This window comes from Emydura macquarii, unplaced genomic scaffold (assembly GCF_026122565.2).
Source record: "Emydura macquarii macquarii isolate MOO-44397 ecotype Brisbane River unplaced genomic scaffold, CSIRO-AGI_Emac_v2 contig_1043, whole genome shotgun sequence".
NCBI lineage: Eukaryota > Metazoa > Chordata > Testudines > Chelidae > Emydura > Emydura macquarii.
The window spans coordinates 3,242,333-3,261,511 of record NW_027131180.1 but is presented as its reverse complement, the minus strand read 5'-3'; the positions used below and the strand labels follow the sequence as shown (position 1 = coordinate 3,261,511).

Here is a 19,179-nt window from a genome sequence, read left to right as displayed (position 1 = left end):
TCTGCCACAGTTAGGGAATCCCATCGCTGCAAAGCCTTTCAGTATTTCATGTATATTTCCAGGACTCTGTTCTTCATAGCAGAAAGTGATTAATGGCCCTGCACACAGCTCCAAAGGTGAATTTCCTAACTCCAAACTGATTAGTGACTGATTGGTAGCACTCTGGAGTTGCCAGCTTCCACACGGAGATAGCCACGTGCTTCTCCACTGAGAGGGCAACTCTCATTCTAGTGTCCTTGTGCTGCAGGGAAGGAGTGAGCGCTGCACAGAGTTCCATGAAGGTAGCTTTGTGCATTTGAAAATTTTGAAGCCACTGCTAGTCATCCCAGACCTGCCTAACAATGCGTTTCTACCACTTACTGCTTGTTTCATGTGCTCAACAGCAGCTGTACACCATGTGCAGATGCTCTGTGAATGCAAACAGTAATCTGGTGTTGTTTGTTTGCAAGGGACATAGCAGATTAGGCACCTTGGATTCGAGTGCCAATTGGGAGCTCATGATATATTGCATGAGCAGCTGCACTGTGTTCAGAACACTGATAACAGTGGAGAGCAGTTCAGGATCCATCCTTTCAGGCAGAGGTGGTGGGCCCAGAGAAACTGGGGCCATTGAAAAATGCCTCGGAATGCAGACAGAAACCCATGGAATGACAGGACAGAAATCACTGCATCATGGGATGTTGAGCCTGCACCCATGATGCACTGTAATCCTCTTCGCCTTCCCGCAACTCCTACCAGCACAAGGTAGCAAGTTGCAGAGTGGGATAGCTGCCCAGAGTGCACTGCTCTCAGGGTCGATGCTAGAACACCAATTATGGACATGCTTCGGTGACACAATGAGTGCTGTGTGGACAGGCACAAGCATTGTAATTATAGCGCTTTTTGATCATTGCTGTAACTCGCATCGACAGAACTTTCTAGTGTAGACAAGGCCCCGGTCATCTTGGCCACTGAGAGCGGGAGTGAACCAAAGATGTGAGGGCTGAGTATTGGAAGAAAGAGAAACAAGCCTTTTTTAAATAAGAGTGACGAGACAGCAGCATTCAGTAGATAGAGAATTGGATTTGGATTCAGGAGACCTGAGGTCTACTTCTGGCTCTCCTGCTAATATCCTGTTTAACTGTGGGCAAGTCACTTCACCTTACTGTGCTTTAGTTTCCATTCTCTTTCTGTCTTGCATATTTAGACTATAAGCTTTTCAAGGCAGGGACTCTGTTTTACTATGGGTTTCTACAGGAACTAGCACAATAGGGCCCTAATCTCCATTGGGACCTCTAGGTGCTACTGTAATATAAATAATTAATAGTAATAAAAATTATTCTTTGAGAGAGAATAAATAAAAGGCTGGAAAGATAAATAAACATAAAGGAGGAAGACAAAATGGCAGGACAGATGAAACAAAAAGCTTGGGATTGGAGAGAAAAGTAAAGGAAAATTGAGAGTGGGAAAGCACAACTTTTAGTTTACTTATTGTTATGAATTATATATGTTCTAAATATTGTTTCTTTGGAAGGTGTCCATAGCTCCATAAATCTTGAGGAAAGGAATGGGGAGGAGGTGATTATAATATTGTGCATTGGACTCGAGCTGGGACACTTGACAACAATGATGATAATGCTTAACGCTTACAGTATGCTGTAATGCTTTTCTGTTCAAAGCCCTGTACAAACATTGACTAATCCTCACAACATTCTTGTGAAGAAGGTAAGTGTTCTCATTTTGCAAATAGGGAAAATGAGGTGGAGTGATTTGGCCAAGGTCCCACAGGTTGACAGTTACAAGAGAATTTTGGATGTGTCTGCTGTTGCCCTAGAACTGTACTGCACTGTGGGAAAACTTTACTACCTGCCCTGCACGTTACCAGGAAGCAGCTTGCTTTGTAAAAGTCTTGATTGTTCACTCTCCATTGCAAACCCAGGAGGTTGTCTGATAGTGATCAGAAGAGAATGGGTTAATGCTGACCTGAGCTGCTGTCCTTTGCAAAGGGGGGACAGGTCCTATAGAGTGGATTGAAGATTGTTGGGATAGAGAGGACTAAGAGAGTTGTCCCATGGAATTTTGGGATACTTCCAGCTGACTCCTGGGACCCAAGTCAAGCAGGGGTTGCATCTACACTGCAAAGCAATAGGGCTTGTACCCTGGGTCCTGGCTTAACTCGAGCTTGGACCCTCCAGCCCTGCCAGGGTCCTGAGACTCTGGGTCCAAGACCTGGGTTAGCGCAGTTGCAGGATAGACGACGGGATAGGCTTGAGCCTGGGAATAAGTGCAGGTTTACGTTGTAGTGTAGACATACCCTAAATTATCTCTGCCTCAGTGTTTCCATATGTGTAAAATTGTAATAACACTTGCCCACCTTGCACTGTGATGGTAGAATAAATTCATTAATACTTGTACAGCACTTTGAAATCCTCAGAAAACAAAACAGAACACACAATAGAAGTGCAAATTATTATTATTCCTAAAGCTTTTGAGCTAGAATAGGTAACAGGTGAAGTCCTTTCCTCTTGTCGTATCTGTCCTGAAGGTGATATTCTTTGCATGCAAGGTGAGAGAGAGGTTATTTAGAATATGAAGTAAAGTGACATCTTCTAATATTGAATCTACCCCAAAGAATAAAGTCTCTCTAAAATTCTGGCTTTAGATATACAAGTAATTGGTATTGGATAAGTCAGACACATCAGCAGTATCTCAGTTGTAAGATACTGAAAGCTTTCAGTTTCCAATGTAAAAAGAACAAGAAAAACATCCATAGGGCCCCCAAAAATATAGCAACAGATGTTTGTACACTCATTTTGAGTCCGAAGATATTGTGAAAATGATCCAAAATCTGGAGCACTGGTGGTGGTGAAACCTGTTCTCCACTTAAAAAGCAAGTTTCTGTTGCAGGCAGCCTCTCCTGTATTTCAATGCAGTTCCTTCTTTTGAAGTTGCAAAATTGTGTTTTGTAAGGGAACAATAACGAAGGGAACATGGGATATTCTGTTCTCTTGTAAAATGATGGCATGATTTTGCCCTATTTTAAAATTATAGTATTATGTGATTGCCTTTAAGTGCTGCCATTTTGGTTTTCAGTCGAGACTCACTATTACTGGTAAAGAAATAAATGCCCCTGTTAGGCTTTGTTTTAGTTTCTTTTGGAGTATTGATGAGAAATATTGATCTTAGAAAATCCTTAAACCAGTGCCTACTTGCTCAGTGACTGCTGGGAAAACAATGCAATATGGGAGACAAGGCCTTATGTTTTTAGGATTAGATACCATTTTATTTTGAAAACTAAGGGGTCTTCATAGACTTATAGATTATAAGGTCAGAAGGGACCATTATGATCATCTAGTCTGACCTCATGCACAATGCAGGCCACAGAACTTCACCCACCCACTCCTGTAATAGACCCCTAATCTATAACAGCAAGTAACCTGTGCCCCGTGCTGCAGAGGAAGGCATTGATTATTATGATGATTCGGTATGGAGAGGAGAAAATATAAAGATTGGGATACAAATTAATTTCTATGACAATTCACAACAGAAAAAGAAGGGGATGATTTGTGAAACTCCTTGATTTTTCTGATGATGAGTAACTGGGAGAGGGATAGAGAATATCTTCCATCATTTTTATTTATTTTCTTTTTGGAAGGTGAGCATAATCTTTGTTAGACGGCATTATCTTTTTTTTTTTTTTTTTTTTTTGCTTCTGTTTATGCAGGCAAAGCTGACCCTAGGGTATGGCGAATTGGGGTGACCGCCCCAGGCCTTGTACCTTGGGGGGCCCTGCACTTCGACATCATGGTGTCCCAGGAAAGGAAGACACCCAGCTGAGGGGGCTTCTCAGTGAGTGTGTGCTTGGTGGGAGGGTGCTGGGGTGACTCTTCCCTGAGAGTGCATGCCACCCAGCTGTGGTGGCTGCTCAGCGAGCGTGTGCAGGGGGAAGAAAGGGGGACCACTGGGTAGGCTTGTCCCCGAGAGCGCAAGCCCAGCTGAGGATTTGTCCCGGGCGCTGCAATCCTCTATGGATGGCCCTGTATGCAGGGCTTGGTGTTTTATGATCTCTAGGAAGATGGATCTCTGCCCAGATAGCCTGTGGACAAGGGGATCAATCCTGAATTATTTAAGTGGGTGACATGGGAGTTGCACTTTCTGTCTCGTGAGCTAGCTTTGCATGATGATATTTCTCTCATATGATACTCTGGGGAGAACTCACATGCACACCATGTCCCATACTTTACAAGAGGGTGTTTACCATAACTTTAAAACTGAAAGAGCAACTGGAAGGAGTGTGCACAAAGAGAAGGGGGACAGGCATGAGCATATTGAGTAATGTTATCCTTCAGGGTGGAGAGTCATTACACTCTTTTGCTATAAGGCAGCTTCTAAAGATCAGCAGGGGAACAGAAAAACCCTTATTGTTTTTAAGAAATTAAAAAATGCAATTTAAAGTGTGTTCTGATTTTTTTAAAGTCAGTCTCAAGTTGACAGTTACCTTTATGCCAAAAGGTATGCACATTTTCTTCCAAGAATTAGCAGTTATTGAAACATTTGTTTTTTCCCTATGTAGTGGTGGTTTTTCACATTTTATGTTGGGAGATTGTCACACAAGTGTATCTTATTCACATGTGAATAATACTGCTGTTTTTTGTTGAATATGAGTATTACTCACTGTTAGTGGCAAGAGCATACATCTGGACTCTGAGATGTGTTTTTGATTTCAAAGCTGTGGACAATAATTCCCACAGAGTTTGCGGTGATGTGGGCCCCAATTCTCTCAGGTAATTAAGCGTACATATAACTTAGTTACGCTTGTGCTTAAGTATTTCATTGAATCAGAGATTTAAACTATGTTGCCTTCCTTTTTAACTATATACAAAAATATTTTAAAAATGTGGTAAAACCAGCCTGTAGGTTGTCTTGTATACCTGTAATTTGTTTCCATTTTGGACAGTTGTTAGATGAGGGTTTCCCCCAATATGTCCTTATTTTTCTCATCTTACTCTATAGTGTGAGTATGGCAAACTGATTAACCTTTGTATGGTTTTATTTTTGTCAGTCTTTGCTTGCTTTGCTGCTTTTAATCCATATATGTTGATCCTGCAGGGTCTTCCTTTTCCTGTTTTATTTCTGATACTCATTTTTCCCCAAATATTCCTTTGTCTTGACTTACTGATCAAAAGTAGCACTGTAATGATATAGCTCTACACTGAAGTGTAATTGAGGGAGGCATCATCTTCAGTGGAAGCTAGTGTCATCACACACCTTTTTATATCATCAATTCAAACCGTTCTCATAATCCTGCCTCTTGTTTAGATGAATGGGAGGAAGCTATATTTTCTGTAATACAGACATCACTTATATACAAGCTGTTATTACAAGATGCTGCTTTTACAATATCCATTGAATATTTTTATTACACTGCTTAAAAGGAAATATTGAGGGTCAGAAAGGAAATAAGAAGAAAACTTCAATTACAGCTGCTAAATTGGTGTAGTATTATTCCTAGGCATTTTATTTTTTGTCATCTTTTATCAGCATGCAAGTATCCAAATATTGGATAATCTGGTAGCACTGTGTTTTTAAATATCATAATAATACCTAGTGTAGGTGTTAACATATTTTCACCTTTCTTCAAATTCTCATAATAGGTACACTAACTACTCAAACACCTAACTGTAGTTTTCTTTATTAAAAAATGCATTGATAATCAAATTTTGTTTGTGTCAGACTCTTGATTTAAGGCAGGAGTTGGAAGTTTGCTTGGATGCTTGTGTGTCAGAAGTCATCAGAGCAACAGTTAGAAACGCAGAGGCAGAATCCCAGGTTTGGGACTGTGCCCGTGAGATTGAAAATGTCTCCTATTTCTACCTACACGCCCCTAAAAGCGTCTGGTTTGGGGCTTTCTCAGGCCTGAATTGAAGGAATAATGCGAGTATATATGTAAGATATGGGAGGTAATTGTCTAGTTTCAGTCCATACTTTAAGAAAGATGTAGACAAACTGGAGTCTAAAGAAGAGTAACAAAACTAATAGATTTAGAAAATTTGACATATGAGGAAAGATTTAAAAAAACCTAGGCATTTAATCTTTAGAAAAGAAGACTGACAACGCACCTGATAAATCTTCAAATATGTTAAGGGCTGTTATAAAAAGGATGGTGATCATTTGTTTTCCATGTTCACTGACGGTAGGACAATAAGTAATGGGCTTAATTTTCAGGAAGGGAGATTTAGATAAGATATTTGGATAAATGTTTGTAACTAAAAGGATAGTTAAGCTACTGGAATAGGCTTCCAAGGGAGGTTGTGGAATACTCATCATTGGAGGTTTATAAGAACAAGGTTAGACAAACACCTGTTGGGGATGGTCTTGGTATACTTGATCCTGCCTTACTGCAGGGGACTAGATGACCTCTCAAGATTCTTTCCAGCTCTACATTTCATTCTGTGATTTTACCAGTAGGGTCATTATCAAACTGACTTTTTTTCTCCAGCTGTTTGGCAGCTGTTTTTTTTAATCTATGAAATTCAGAATTCTAAACAGTCTGAATAAAAATCAGTTTCCATCTCAATCAGCTTTCACTATCATTCTGTCTTTTGTCATGAAATTAACAATGCTCTAGTCATCCATAGCCATCCAAGACAACCAGGTAGACAAGACCTGAATTTCTAAAGTAAAAAAGCAAAATAAAACCATTTGATATGTATAGACAGAGTATGCACGGGCGCGCAAGCATGCATGAATACACTTGTATTTGTTGGCTTTCTTTTTTTTTAATAAAACCACCAGTTTGTGAAGAGGAGTTTGTGTTACTGTTACTTTCAGAATTTGAAGTTAATTTTGAGGTGAGAGGAACACTTCAGATAGGACTGGGGTTAATTTGCTACAGCAGCCTCTACTGAGATTTTTCTGAAGGATAGTTATTTTTTTCCTTTTAACCTTATTATAAACTTCTATATCTTTTCTGCATACTTTATAGAATCATGTCTACTGGAACATAGTTTTTGCTTTGTGAATTACATTAGAAGAAGAAGAATCTTGAGGCAAACCTGAAAAAGACTAAATGGCTTTTAAACCTTAATTATAGGAAAAGAAGGGGTAAATAGGCCTGCTTGTGTACTGAAGGTTAACATGCGAAGCTTTTTTGGTACTTTTGTTTAGTTTTTTTTGTAAATTGTGTACTCAAACAATTAGTATAATAATGTTTAGTTATGTGATTAGTGCAGGTATGTATAATGTGTAATAAGTTTCTTGAAAGATGTAGTGTGAAACAGATAATTATTGGAGAGCTCTTAAAATTACTGGAAGCAGCTAGTTTACATTACATATGCACATACCTGAAAATTTATTCTTTAAAATTCAGCCATAGCACCGAGGAAATGAGGGAAGCATCTGAGAGAGATTTCTTTTGGTCTTTTTACATTTTTAAAATAGCTAAGATAACTTGGTGTTGAAATATTGGTTTTGAAAAACTGCTTCTTTTCTTGAGGTTAAGCTTTGGTACAAAATATAGCTATTTTATGTATTCCTATACAAGATTGTATCACTTTCTAGTTCTGTATAACTTTTATATATTTGAGCTTTTATAAAATTTCATATCTTACATGTAGGTAGCAGGCAATTCATACTAAGTTAGGTAGGATTAGTCTGGATCCAAGTTCTTGAGTTTGAGTTTATCTAAATGTAAATTTTGTAACTTCTGCATTCTGTAATTCTGTAGTCATGAGATTATTGGACATGCATCTTGGAGACAATTACTTACTACAGAAACAAGCAAAGGAGTCTCTTGTCATGAAGTTTCTTTGGCCCAGCTTTTTTAAAGGTATTTAGGCATTGCTCCATTTAGTGTTGCATTGCTTACCTGACTTAGGAACCTCAGTCCCACTTTTAAAAGTGATGTAGGCACTTCCAATGAGACTTAGTCTCCTAACTGCCCAATTCACCTTTTGAAAATGGGAATTGGGTTTCTAAGTCAGTTAAGTGTTACAGTTCTGAATGGAGCAATGTCTAAATACCTTTAAATATCTGGGCCTTTGTCCTTTGTATTATCCATCTTTCTGGCTTGCAGTTTTAAGTTTAATTCTTCTGTAATGGGCGTTCATGTTCAGTGCTTTTATGTATGCATATTATAAATATGTGCTTGTGTAAAATAGCATACATGACACTGTGGTATAAAGTTTTCATTAACTTGGAATGACCACATTACTCATGAATGAGGAAGCTGCAGGTAAGCTATGCAAGTCATCCCAAATGAGTGCTGATAAATCTTTATCACATCATATCTCTGAATCTCCACACATATTGCTGAAACACAATTTTAGAGAGGTTTTAAAAATTGTATTGGGACTATTTTTATTGGTGCCTCGGTTATCATGAATCTAATTGTTCACAGCACAGAGGGAGAGGAAAAAATAAAACAAATACACTTAACATGCCTTTAAAATATTCTAAACTAATTTATTTACAGGAAAAAAAGTCAAAACTTTAAAGTCTGATATTTTGGGACCTTTCAGCTGCTCAGTGGGAAACTGTAAATCTCTCCTTTCTGATGGCATAAGTCTCTCATTTCTGGCCCTGAAGGGCATTGTAAGATATTAGATCTTAAACCCTTAAATCTGTCTCTGATCTTGGGCTGAAAATTGCCTATTTTAGGCTTTGAGTTAGTATAACTTTGGGAGGGAAAAGAGAAAATTCTATGTCAGGCTGATGTTTGAATTTCTGTTTGAAGCTACTCAGAGTTTGGAATCTCAGTAGAAGTAGTGATGGAGATGACAAAGTGCAGATGAGGTGGGCAAAGGTGCATGTTAAATGCAGTTTATCACATAGATTCAACCATCATATGTATCCAAGTTGCATATCTGTCCGAGGCTAAATTGGTGTGGAATGTTTCAACAAAAACAGATGAGCTATTTCCAACAATGAGGTTAGGTAAAAGTACATTGCACAGCCATTTCATTCAGAAGGCCTAGAGTCTCCATACTTTGGAAAGAAGGGACTTGAAACTTGGCAGAGGGGTTGCTCTGGTTCACGGGCTGTCTTGTGCAGTCCCCATAAAAATCCACCTATGCTTGGCCTGCTTTGGCCTCTGAAAAATCTGTTTGCACATGCTCAGTAGAAGTTTGTGAAAGGTTGGCAGCATTATTCTCTCAAGATTATCAGCACTGAATGTTCTTCGTTCCCACACAGCTTCTATGTGCTGATCAGACTGAGAATGCACCATCCCCACAGAGTGACCAAGCCAGGCCGCACAAGACTTTTCCTGCAATTGCTCTTCCCAGCAGCTGAGGGCCACAGTGGTGGCAGGCACTAGAACTATGACAACATGGAGAATGGCTGTCTTGTGCCCTTACGGCTATCCCTGCTGATGCCTATGCAGCAATGAAGAGATGGAGCGAAGCAGTCTGACTTGCTCAAATGCAGAGGGGAGAAGAGAACATGGACAGGGTAGGAGGTATAGGCTGCGGGGAGATAGGAACAAGAGGGATAGGAATAGGCTGTAAGTGTGATAGGAGCAGAGGGGGTAGGAATAGAACAGAAGAGAATAGGCAGAGGAAGAACTGTAGAGTCTGTAACTACTCTAGAATACTCCCGTCCAGAACCTGGAATAGAATCAAGATTTCCTGAGTTCCAACATTCCTGTCAGCAAATAGCCATGAAAGTGTGTGTCTCATCTCTTTCTAATGGCTGGTCCACATAACAGTAGAAGTGTAATAATCTCTACTAGTTGTTTTGTTGGCTGCAGTGATAGAGGTCTCTGCTGTGGGTATGAAGGTTCTAACCCTGCTGATGTATGTGAGGGTCAGTATGATATCACATAATGGAATTCCTTTTTTTTTCCTTCAGTTTTCTTTAAAAATCATTGGAAATCAACCACACAAAACTGTTACAAGAACATTATTATGGTCGCAAAGTCAAACATGCAAAAGTTAGGAAATGCCAGTATTAAGGTTGCCCCCGGGGAGGAAAAAAGTGAACATAGACTATATCATAATGCATGTTCACAATGAGGGTAAATTAGAGTTGAACAGGAAGCTTTAATTCAGGTATTTTCTAATTTTTGAGTGCTTGACTTTGCAACCTTAACTTTCTTTTAATATAGGTTGTTTTTCTTTGATAAAATAGTGTGCCGGTGTGTATAAATAGAAATAATTAGCTTTTTATAGTTCTTTTAATCCCTAGATCTGAAAGTGCTTTACAAAAGCAGGTAAGTAAGTAATATTGATACATGATAAGTTTTACAGACAAATTTGTGTGTGTATTTCAATATTAATAATTTATGCAAATATATATTATACAGACACTTGAAACCTACATTCATATAATTTAATCTGATAAAGGCCCAAAGGATTGGAAAAAGAATTATGCCCCTTGTAGTGACATTTTTTATTTACAGTGAAAGGAAGAGAGAAGTTAGTAATATAAAGCTAACAAAATTATTATGAGACCTTACTTTCTTTATGCAGTAAACACATATTTGAGCCTTAAGGTCTAATAATATTTGTCTTCAAATTGCACGTAATGTAATCCGATGGTGACACAGATTTTTCTTCCTTTCTGGGTGTGGCATGAAGTATAGCACCCTCTCATGCTACCTTGCAATTATTATGTACAAAGTGGAAGCTGGGAACTGTGGCCAACATTTTCAAATTAGGTGCTTATCTCCTATATTTAAGCACTTAAATAAGCGTGGCTGCCTTTTTTTCAGCGGTACTGACAAAACTCCAGTCAAAGTCAGTGGGATTGAAGGTGCCCAGAAATTTTGAAAATCAACCCAATTTTATTTAGGCACGTAAGTATGGGATTTAGGGAATAGGTTTGAAATCTTTGACCCCTCTATATGTCTCAACCTAATATGATAGGGAAGAAATAATATTGCCTCTGCATACATTTTAAGTACATTGTTTATGTAACTTTACTATCTTAATTCTTGAACATAATTGTCCTCCAGGTTTCTCGGAATAAAATTAAGCATTATAATCTTTTAATGATTTACAGTAATGAGATGGCTCTCTATGCTGTTTTTTCTCGTTCAACATTTTAACTTTTTTTTTAAAATGTATCCATAGGTAAAAACATCAGAGTTTTATCGATATTCTCGGCAGCTGCGGCATGAAGTTGACCAAGCCATGAATTACTTTCATAGTGTTCACCAACAGCCTTTGATGGAAATGAAATCCAATCGTATTCGTTCTGCCAAACCCCAGACTGCAGTATTTAGAGGAATGATAGGACACAGCATGGTAAATAGCAAAATTCTTCTCTTGCACAAACCAAGGGTCTGGTGGGAACTAGAGGGCCCTCAAGTACCTTTACGACCAGACTGCCTTGCCATTGTCAATAACTTTGTATTCTTGTTAGGCGGGGAAGAACTGGGGCCAGATGGTGAGTTTCATGCTTCTTCCAAAGTATTTAGATATGATCCTAGACAAAACAATTGGTTGCGAATGGCAGACATGTCTGTTCCGCGTTCAGAGTTTGCTGTTGGTGTTATTGGGAGGTACATCTATGCGGTGGCTGGGAGAACAAGGGACGAAACATTTTACTCGACTGAACGGTATGATATTACCGAAGACAAGTGGGAATTTGTGGATCCCTATCCAGTCAATAAATATGGACATGAAGGAACCGTGCTCAGTAACAAGTTGTATATCACTGGTGGAATTACTTCATCTTCCACATCTAAGCAAGTGTGTGTTTTTGACCCCAGTAAAGAAGGGACAGTGGAACAGCGAACAAGGAGAACACAAGTGGTCACTAATTGTTGGGAGAACAAATGCAAAATGAATTATGCAAGGTGCTTTCACAAAATGATTTCCTATAATGGTAAGCTTTATGTCTTTGGTGGTGTTTGTGTGATCTTGAGGGCCTCCTTTGAGTCTCAAGGGTGTCCTTCTACAGAAGTTTATGACCCAGACACTGATCAGTGGACTATTTTGGCTTCTATGCCAATTGGTAGAAGTGGTCATGGTGTAGCTGTTTTGGACAAACAGATAATGGTTCTAGGAGGCCTTTGTTACAATGGTCATTACAGTGATTCAATTCTCACCTTTGATCCAGAGGAAAACAAATGGAAAGAAGATGAATACCCAAGGATGCCCTGCAAACTGGATGGTTTACAGGTTTGCAGCCTGCACTTTCCTGAATATGTACTGGAGCATGTTAGACGTTGCAACTAAAAAACAAACCAACAAAAAACTCCCAACCCCAACGAAACACAAAAGCTTATCTCTAATTTGACAGGAAAACAAAGCAGATTTAAATCCTTTAAAGACATTGGCTTGTGTGTAAAACAGCTATTAGATGCATAGAGAAACGGGATGTACAGGGAATGTACCTACCAAGTTTATTAGAAATGCCAATAACTGTGGTCTGGTATTGTAAAAGTTTTTGCTTTTTATTTTTTTAAAAACAAACATCATTGCTGTATGTTGGGGGGAGAAGAAAAATCTATTTTTCAGTGTGTTTACTTTATTTTCCTTTTTCTTTGTGGCCTTTTATGCCATGCAGTAAGTTCATTCTTTATAATGGCCATTACAGCAGCATCTTTCTTGGAACTAGTTGAACATAATGATCTACTTAAGGAGAGAAGGGGACAGAACAATAAATATTGTGCATTTTAATTTTCATTAAGTGTCAGGATAGGATTCAGCAGCCTCAGTGGGGGAGTACCTGACTTAAATTCTAGTAAAAAGGGTCTCATTTTGTTCCTTTAGGTTGTGTTGGACATTATTTTTTATTTTCTCCATTTTTGAGTACTCTCGGTCGAGTTTGGCGTTTTTTTTTTGTTTTGTTTTGTTTTCCCATAAATCCATTTAAAATTATCTTAACCTTTTGTGCATGGCTCTTCCCTGGATTTGTATAGTAGTTTTCAGTCAGTCTGCCAAAAATTGCAAGTTATACATTTTCTATTAAATTGACAATGAAGCATTTTTATAACTCAAACACTATTTCTGTGCTGCCTTCTATTGTCTGCATTGTGTTTGTTGGTGGGTAAAATATATACACACACACATAGCCTGTAAGATCTATATATAACGCATCTTTTTATGTGCAATTAGGATATTATATTTTTAACTAGGGCACAGATTGAGCCATATCTGTTGAATTTTAGGTATAGTAGCATCCTTTCTTGAATTAAATAATTACAAAATTCTTAAGTATCTGGAGGCCTAGTTTGGTATCAAAGTAGCCTATCTTTGGTATATACTGATACATTCAGTAATATTTGAACTCTTTATAGTAATGATACATAATGAACTGTTAACAATTTGACATTTTATATATTATTTTTAAAAAGTAAATTCACCTTACAAAGTTTCAGTCCTTCACTTTTGAATGTGTTGCCTTGTTTTTAATAAAAATCAGAAATGTGTCAGTAAGCAAGCATCAACACTGCACTAATATGCGTTTTTTTGTGAGACCTGGATATACTATAATTTTTAGCAATGGCATCGCTTGTAGTTGTGTTGAAGTGATGTGATCTAATATTTTTTTAAAGAATCAACTGATACAAATTGCTGTGTTCTGAAAATGTGGGGTTAGGAGTTGGGGACAATGTTTACCATTTCTGTAACCTTGAAAATACAAACCTACAAAACTATAGCTACTGACCTCATACTTCCTGAAATAGACCTGTGATCCAAGAGGGCTTGAATAACTGCACCATGTTTGAGCACTTTGTTAACTTGTTGACTTTTACTGAGTGTAGATTGGTGAGACTATCCACCAAGATAAACACAATTATAAAAGTAAGCATTAAAATCCTAGTTCTTTAACACTGATATGAAATTAGTCTCTTCTGGAGTGGAGAGGAAAAAGATCACCCCTCTAAAATTCAAGGCCAACATTGAGCTCAAATATGCAGGGATAAACTGCTGAGATAAGCACCTGGATAGATTGTAAAATCATCTGCTTACGTGAAACACCGTAGTATTAGATTTTACAAGATATGCAGTAATGGTTGAGAAACCATTTCTGTTTCAGCATCTCCCAGCCAGAAGTTACTGTAGAAAAGGAATGTACAGTACTCAGGGAGTTCAAAAGAATGCACTTATAAGGGACCAAATACACCCTAAATTGGCTATGTTAAATGGTAACAAGTTCATTTGGCTAAAGTAAATTAGAAATGAATAATGGATATTAAAGTGTTTTGTGAAATGTTCCACGTTCACATTTAATGATATCTTTGTTTTTTTGTAGCAATGTTCTTTGAAGTTCTGGATTAAGAGAGATGGGAGGACATGGAGTTATATTGCAAATTAGCAGATTTTATTTTTTTAATTAGCAATAATTTAACAAAGTAGAGTTGGTTATTGTAATCTTTGTTCAAAAGAGAAAATGTATACCAACTTAGCTGTAATGGTAAAGGAATGTCTAAGCCAGAGATGGCTGGACCAAACGTTCACATGCAGTCTTCTGGTATAGACCACAGCTTGCAATTAAATGTAATTCTTTGCTTATCATTATTTTCCAGTATTTTTCAATTTACAAGTACAAAATTTAATTTGCTTTGTTTAGTAACCTGAAGTACAACCTTTTTGGTATAAGTCAAGGCCCCAATCTTGCCATGAGATGTGTGCAGATGGACCCTTGCAGCCATGGGGGCACCATTGATTTTGGTGGGCCCTGCTCACATGCAGGCTTCTGCCTCTTACATTTCATTGCAGAATCAGGGTTCAAGATGAGTTACTTTATTTTTACTCTTGTTTTGCTCTTTTTTACTAGCCCGTTTTCTGGCATGTTGTTATATAAATGGGGCAGTAAAGAATGCCTACTTGCTGTCTAGGTAGGCTTGTACAAGCCTGTCATGAATATTATTGAGCATTTTACCCCTGCTACTAGGGGTGAGCTGGGGAACCATTGTTGATCTGGAAATTTGGTTTTCCATGATTTAAGTATAACAGGATTAAAGAAAGAAGGCCAAGATTTTACAAAAACGGGTGCCTAAAGTTATGTTCCTAAATCTGTACTTCAGCACCTATGTACGTAGCCTGATTTTTCTAAAATGCTGAGCACCCAGCAGCTTCCAGTAAAGGCAAAGGTACTGGGTGCTTGGTACTCCTCACAACAAGGCCAATTATTTAGGTACCTACGCCCCATAGCCCATATTTAACTTTAGGCACTCAGTTTTCAAAATCTTGTTTAAGGCCTGTAATTCTAAATACAATATTCTGTAAATTTCTAACTTGAACTATCTGTTGGTTTCAGCTTCAGCTGCTGTGTTGACTGTAACTTTTGAGCATTAAGAATTATTGGAATTTGCTTGGTTCAGAACGTATAGGGGGCTGAGAATGTTTTGTAACGTACATTTTTACCATAATTATTATTTCAATCAACAAATATATAATTAATTCATGTTCTCTTTCAAATTGTGATGTAGCTTTTGAAAAATTTTGATTACATTGTTGATATAGCTTGGATGTTTTCTTTTTCACTGAACCATTTTGTATGCATTTGCTTTTCGGCCCTATGCTCCCAATAATCAGTCAGTATTTACACAAAACAAAACAAAAAGGCTGGCTAATCAGAGACTGAATATCATCATTGAGATCTTTTTTACTACTTAAATGTGCCCCTAGTTAATCAAGAAAAAAGGTAAATCCTAGCCCTTTACAGTAAATCTGCTTATCTCCCCCACTACTTTTAAAATTTGTCACACAACCTGCTTTTAAACAGCAACAGAACAAATGTTGGGTCCTTGCCTAGCTATCTCAGTTTCCTTCCTAGCTTTAAGAGGAACCCCATTTCATTATTAGGGGCCGGAATCTGCAAGGTGCTGAGCACTTCATGAAACATGCTGAGCACCATCAGTTCTCATTGGGAGTCCAGCATGCTCAAATACCTTGCCAGTTCAGGCAGATTTGAAAAAGAGCTAAGTTCCCTATGCTCTACATAGTGATTTTTCAGCCATGGAACCTGAGCCCGCAAGCCAACGTCAGCTGACCTGGACGAACTCTTTATTTATGCATGCATAGATATACTCTTTGGGCCCTGAGACTTGCAATTCTGTCTTCTTGCTCTTGGGACCTTCTTTCTGCAGCAGCAAAGGCTGCCTTCTTACTAATGATATAATAATCATCCACATCAGGGATGAAGCTTCATGCTACACTCAGGAAGCACAGGATAAAATTACACAAATACAAATTAAATTAGATTAAAAACTGCATATATATCAATATTGGTTTCTTTAACTCAATATGACCACTTCACAAAGCTGCTCTTTCTAAAGTACAAATTCTGCACCTTATATCTTTATTTCATAAAGGACTAAATGAGGAAAAATCATGCATTTTTAAAATGGGGATGTCATTTATAGGAATGTTTTTGCCTTTATTGAAATATTTTTTCTTGACAGCAAAAATAGTGAATTGGGCTCAAATTCTTCAGACATAGGCACGTTTTTAGCTTGATGTAGGTGAGTGGTCCATTGAAATAAAATGGAAAGCTATGTCAACTATTTAAAAGTAAGTCTACTCACATGTAAAGTTAAGCAAAGTGTTGGTAGGCTTGAGGCCTTAGAGAAAACTTGCTCTTTCCCTCCACCTCTATCCAATGAAGTACCTTGTGAAGTTATTTTAATAAGCATGTTATGTCACAGTTGCAACACTCACTCAAGGAGTGTGGAAAGGGGTAAAGAAGGAAATAAAAGGAAAGAGATGTCAGCTATTTAAAATTAAGTTTACCAAGGTTTTATAACTAACAGTTTGAGATTTTAATGATGTTTTTTTAAGACAATCTGAAAATGTTTTAAATAAATACTAGTGGCTACTTTTGTTATGGCATCTGCATTTTATTTTTCTTGGATTGCTAAGTAATCTATAATTTCAGTGTGTGTAAAATATTAAAACAAGTACACTGTGCTTGAAGTAAAACTAAGAAAAGATGTTGATGGCATCTGTAATCTTGGCAAAATATAGTACTGTTTAACAGGTGGCAGAAAAATAGACTGCTGAGCACAGGTTCCCTGGACTTCCCCTCTCTCCAAATTTCAGTTCATGTTTCTGTGCTTTTTAAAAAAGTTGTAAAGATCAAATTCAAATTTATTTAGATTATAATTGAGTTGGTAGCTGGGGGGAAACCACTTTCTACTTGCAAGTGATATTCCTTATATAGAGCACTGGGGAGGAAGAAAGGTTGGTGTAAATCTAAAAAAATGAAATGTTATATAAGACTGCAGTGGTAACTATATTTTATAGAAGGGTTTTATTTCTTCAGTGAATCCACCTAACTAACTTTTAATGTAGGTTTTGGGACAAGATGGAGAGAAGAGCAAACCTCCCAGTCTGGTCTTCTCTTTTCCTCTGTATTATTTTGCAGAGCTTTAAAAAATGAATTATCATAGGTTGAAGAATGTAATTCCACAGTAGTCTCATTACTTTCCAGTCCTGTATGAGATGGTTGTGTTTTGAAAAGAATGTTTCCAGTATGTTAATGGGAAAAGTTATTTTCTAATTCTTCTGTGTGCGCTGTAGAAATGCAAAGTATTCTGCCTATTAAAAAATAAATCGAGTTTTTATGTACATTTTGGGTTAGCTTTCTCATATCCACCCCAAGGCTGCTATAAAATTCTTAGAATAATTTAAGGTTTGCCTTTTATAACTTTTAAAAAGCCTTTGGGTTTTGGCAGAAGGTAACTTTTCCTAGCTATGGATTCAATATGTTCAGACATGCATATGTGCTCTGTTCTGTTTTTAAACTGAAAAAAATGTACAGTGTGTATAAGAAAAGTGTAAATAAAATATTTTTAATCTTTAAGCATATCCATGTGTAATCTATGCAGTATCTAAATGCAGTATAATACCTGGAGATCTTTTTTTCCACACAAGACTTATGGATCCTATTGGATAAGTATTGTCTTGAAGAAAAAAGAAAATACAATTCACAAAGTTGTATTAATACCCTAAGAAATTTCAATAAGTCAAGTTGCATATGTTTGCACAGAGTTCAGGTTTTGGGCCTTTTGCAATGTTTTATAATCCTTGCTTTTCAAATTCTCCTCCACCCCCAAGATGTGCAGTGGGGCCTAATCTAATCCCCATTTGAGATAATGGAGCCTTTTGGTTGACTTCAGTAGGCACTGGATCAGGCCCATACTGTGGCAATAGCTCTACCAGTTCAGATCAGCTTTTTCAAGTGTAGATGAATGTGTCTTCCAAAGTTGCTGTTTCCTCATCTCTGATTCCTCCTGATGTGACTGCTGAAATTTTCCATCGTGGCTCATTACTGCCTTTAGAATTTTTTTGTTCAGACAAAAATTATATCTTGAGTTTGGGCAATATGGAGTGGTTCTCAAACTTCGTGAATTGGTGATCCCTTTCACACAGCAAGCCTCTGAGTGTGGACCCCCCCTCCTTGCCCTTGTGGGTGCCTGTTCCTGGCCCCTGCAGGCTTCCCCACTCCTCCGCCCCAAACCCTGCACTGTGCCCTAACCCAAGCACCTCACTCCTGCACCCACCGGAGGAAACAGACCTGCATGCACAGAGTGGCTGGTATTGCTGCTTGCTCCTACCTCAAAAGCTGCTCTTCCAGACACCCTCAAAGGGCATTGTGGAGGGCAGCGAGGAGCAATGTCGGGGCTCCCTGCATCCAGGTCATTTTCCCCCTGGGCTGCATAAGGGGAGGACAGAGAGCAGCAGCTCCTGATGCTTGTCTCACATCACAGCTCAGGTGGGGCAAGTGATCTGGATACAGGGAGCCCTGGCATTGCTTCTTGCTTCCCCTTCCTCCTCCACTGCCCCTTAGGGGGGTATGGAGGAATGTTGGGGGAGGGTGTGAGCAGTATCTGCGTATCACCGCTTGGTCCCTCCCCCATGTTCCTCTGCCAGGAGAAAGCAGGGAAGCTCACAGCCCTTCGCCTGGCTGTGGGGTAGGGCCTCACAGCTCAAGTTCCACACATAATCATGTCATGACCCCATTTGAGAACCAATGATATACAGGAGTCAAAATGAGATACAGTGAACAATAATACGTAAAAAAAAGTTATCAAGGACTACATTTGTAACTCAATGTCTAGACCTGTAAATACTTTAGTAACTTAAAATAAATATAGAAATAAAAATAAAACCAACTGGATATCGAAACCAGAGTCCAACAAGGGAAGAGAATCACCCAACAATGTTCTTAGTTATCAATATGCCTAGTCTTTTAGGATACCAAGCTTTTGGAGCCCCAAAGATCACACAAGTCTGATTGATT

The 19,179-nt window shown here is 38.2% G+C and overlaps 1 protein-coding gene across 2 annotated transcripts in view; it reads left to right on the top strand.

The window, feature by feature from the left end:
* The window catches only part of KLHL15 (kelch like family member 15), a 38,615-nt gene extending 20,873 nt beyond the window's left edge, over window positions 1–17,742 (top strand). For both annotated transcript variants that reach the window (XM_067545044.1, XM_067545046.1), the window contains exon 4: window positions 11,052–17,742. In XM_067545044.1, coding sequence (XP_067401145.1) covers window positions 11,052–12,161 — 1,110 coding nt within the window. In that variant the 3' untranslated portion in view covers window positions 12,162–17,742. The remainder of the gene's footprint in view (window positions 1–11,051) is intronic.
* The last annotated feature ends 1,437 nt before the right edge of the window (window positions 17,743–19,179 follow it).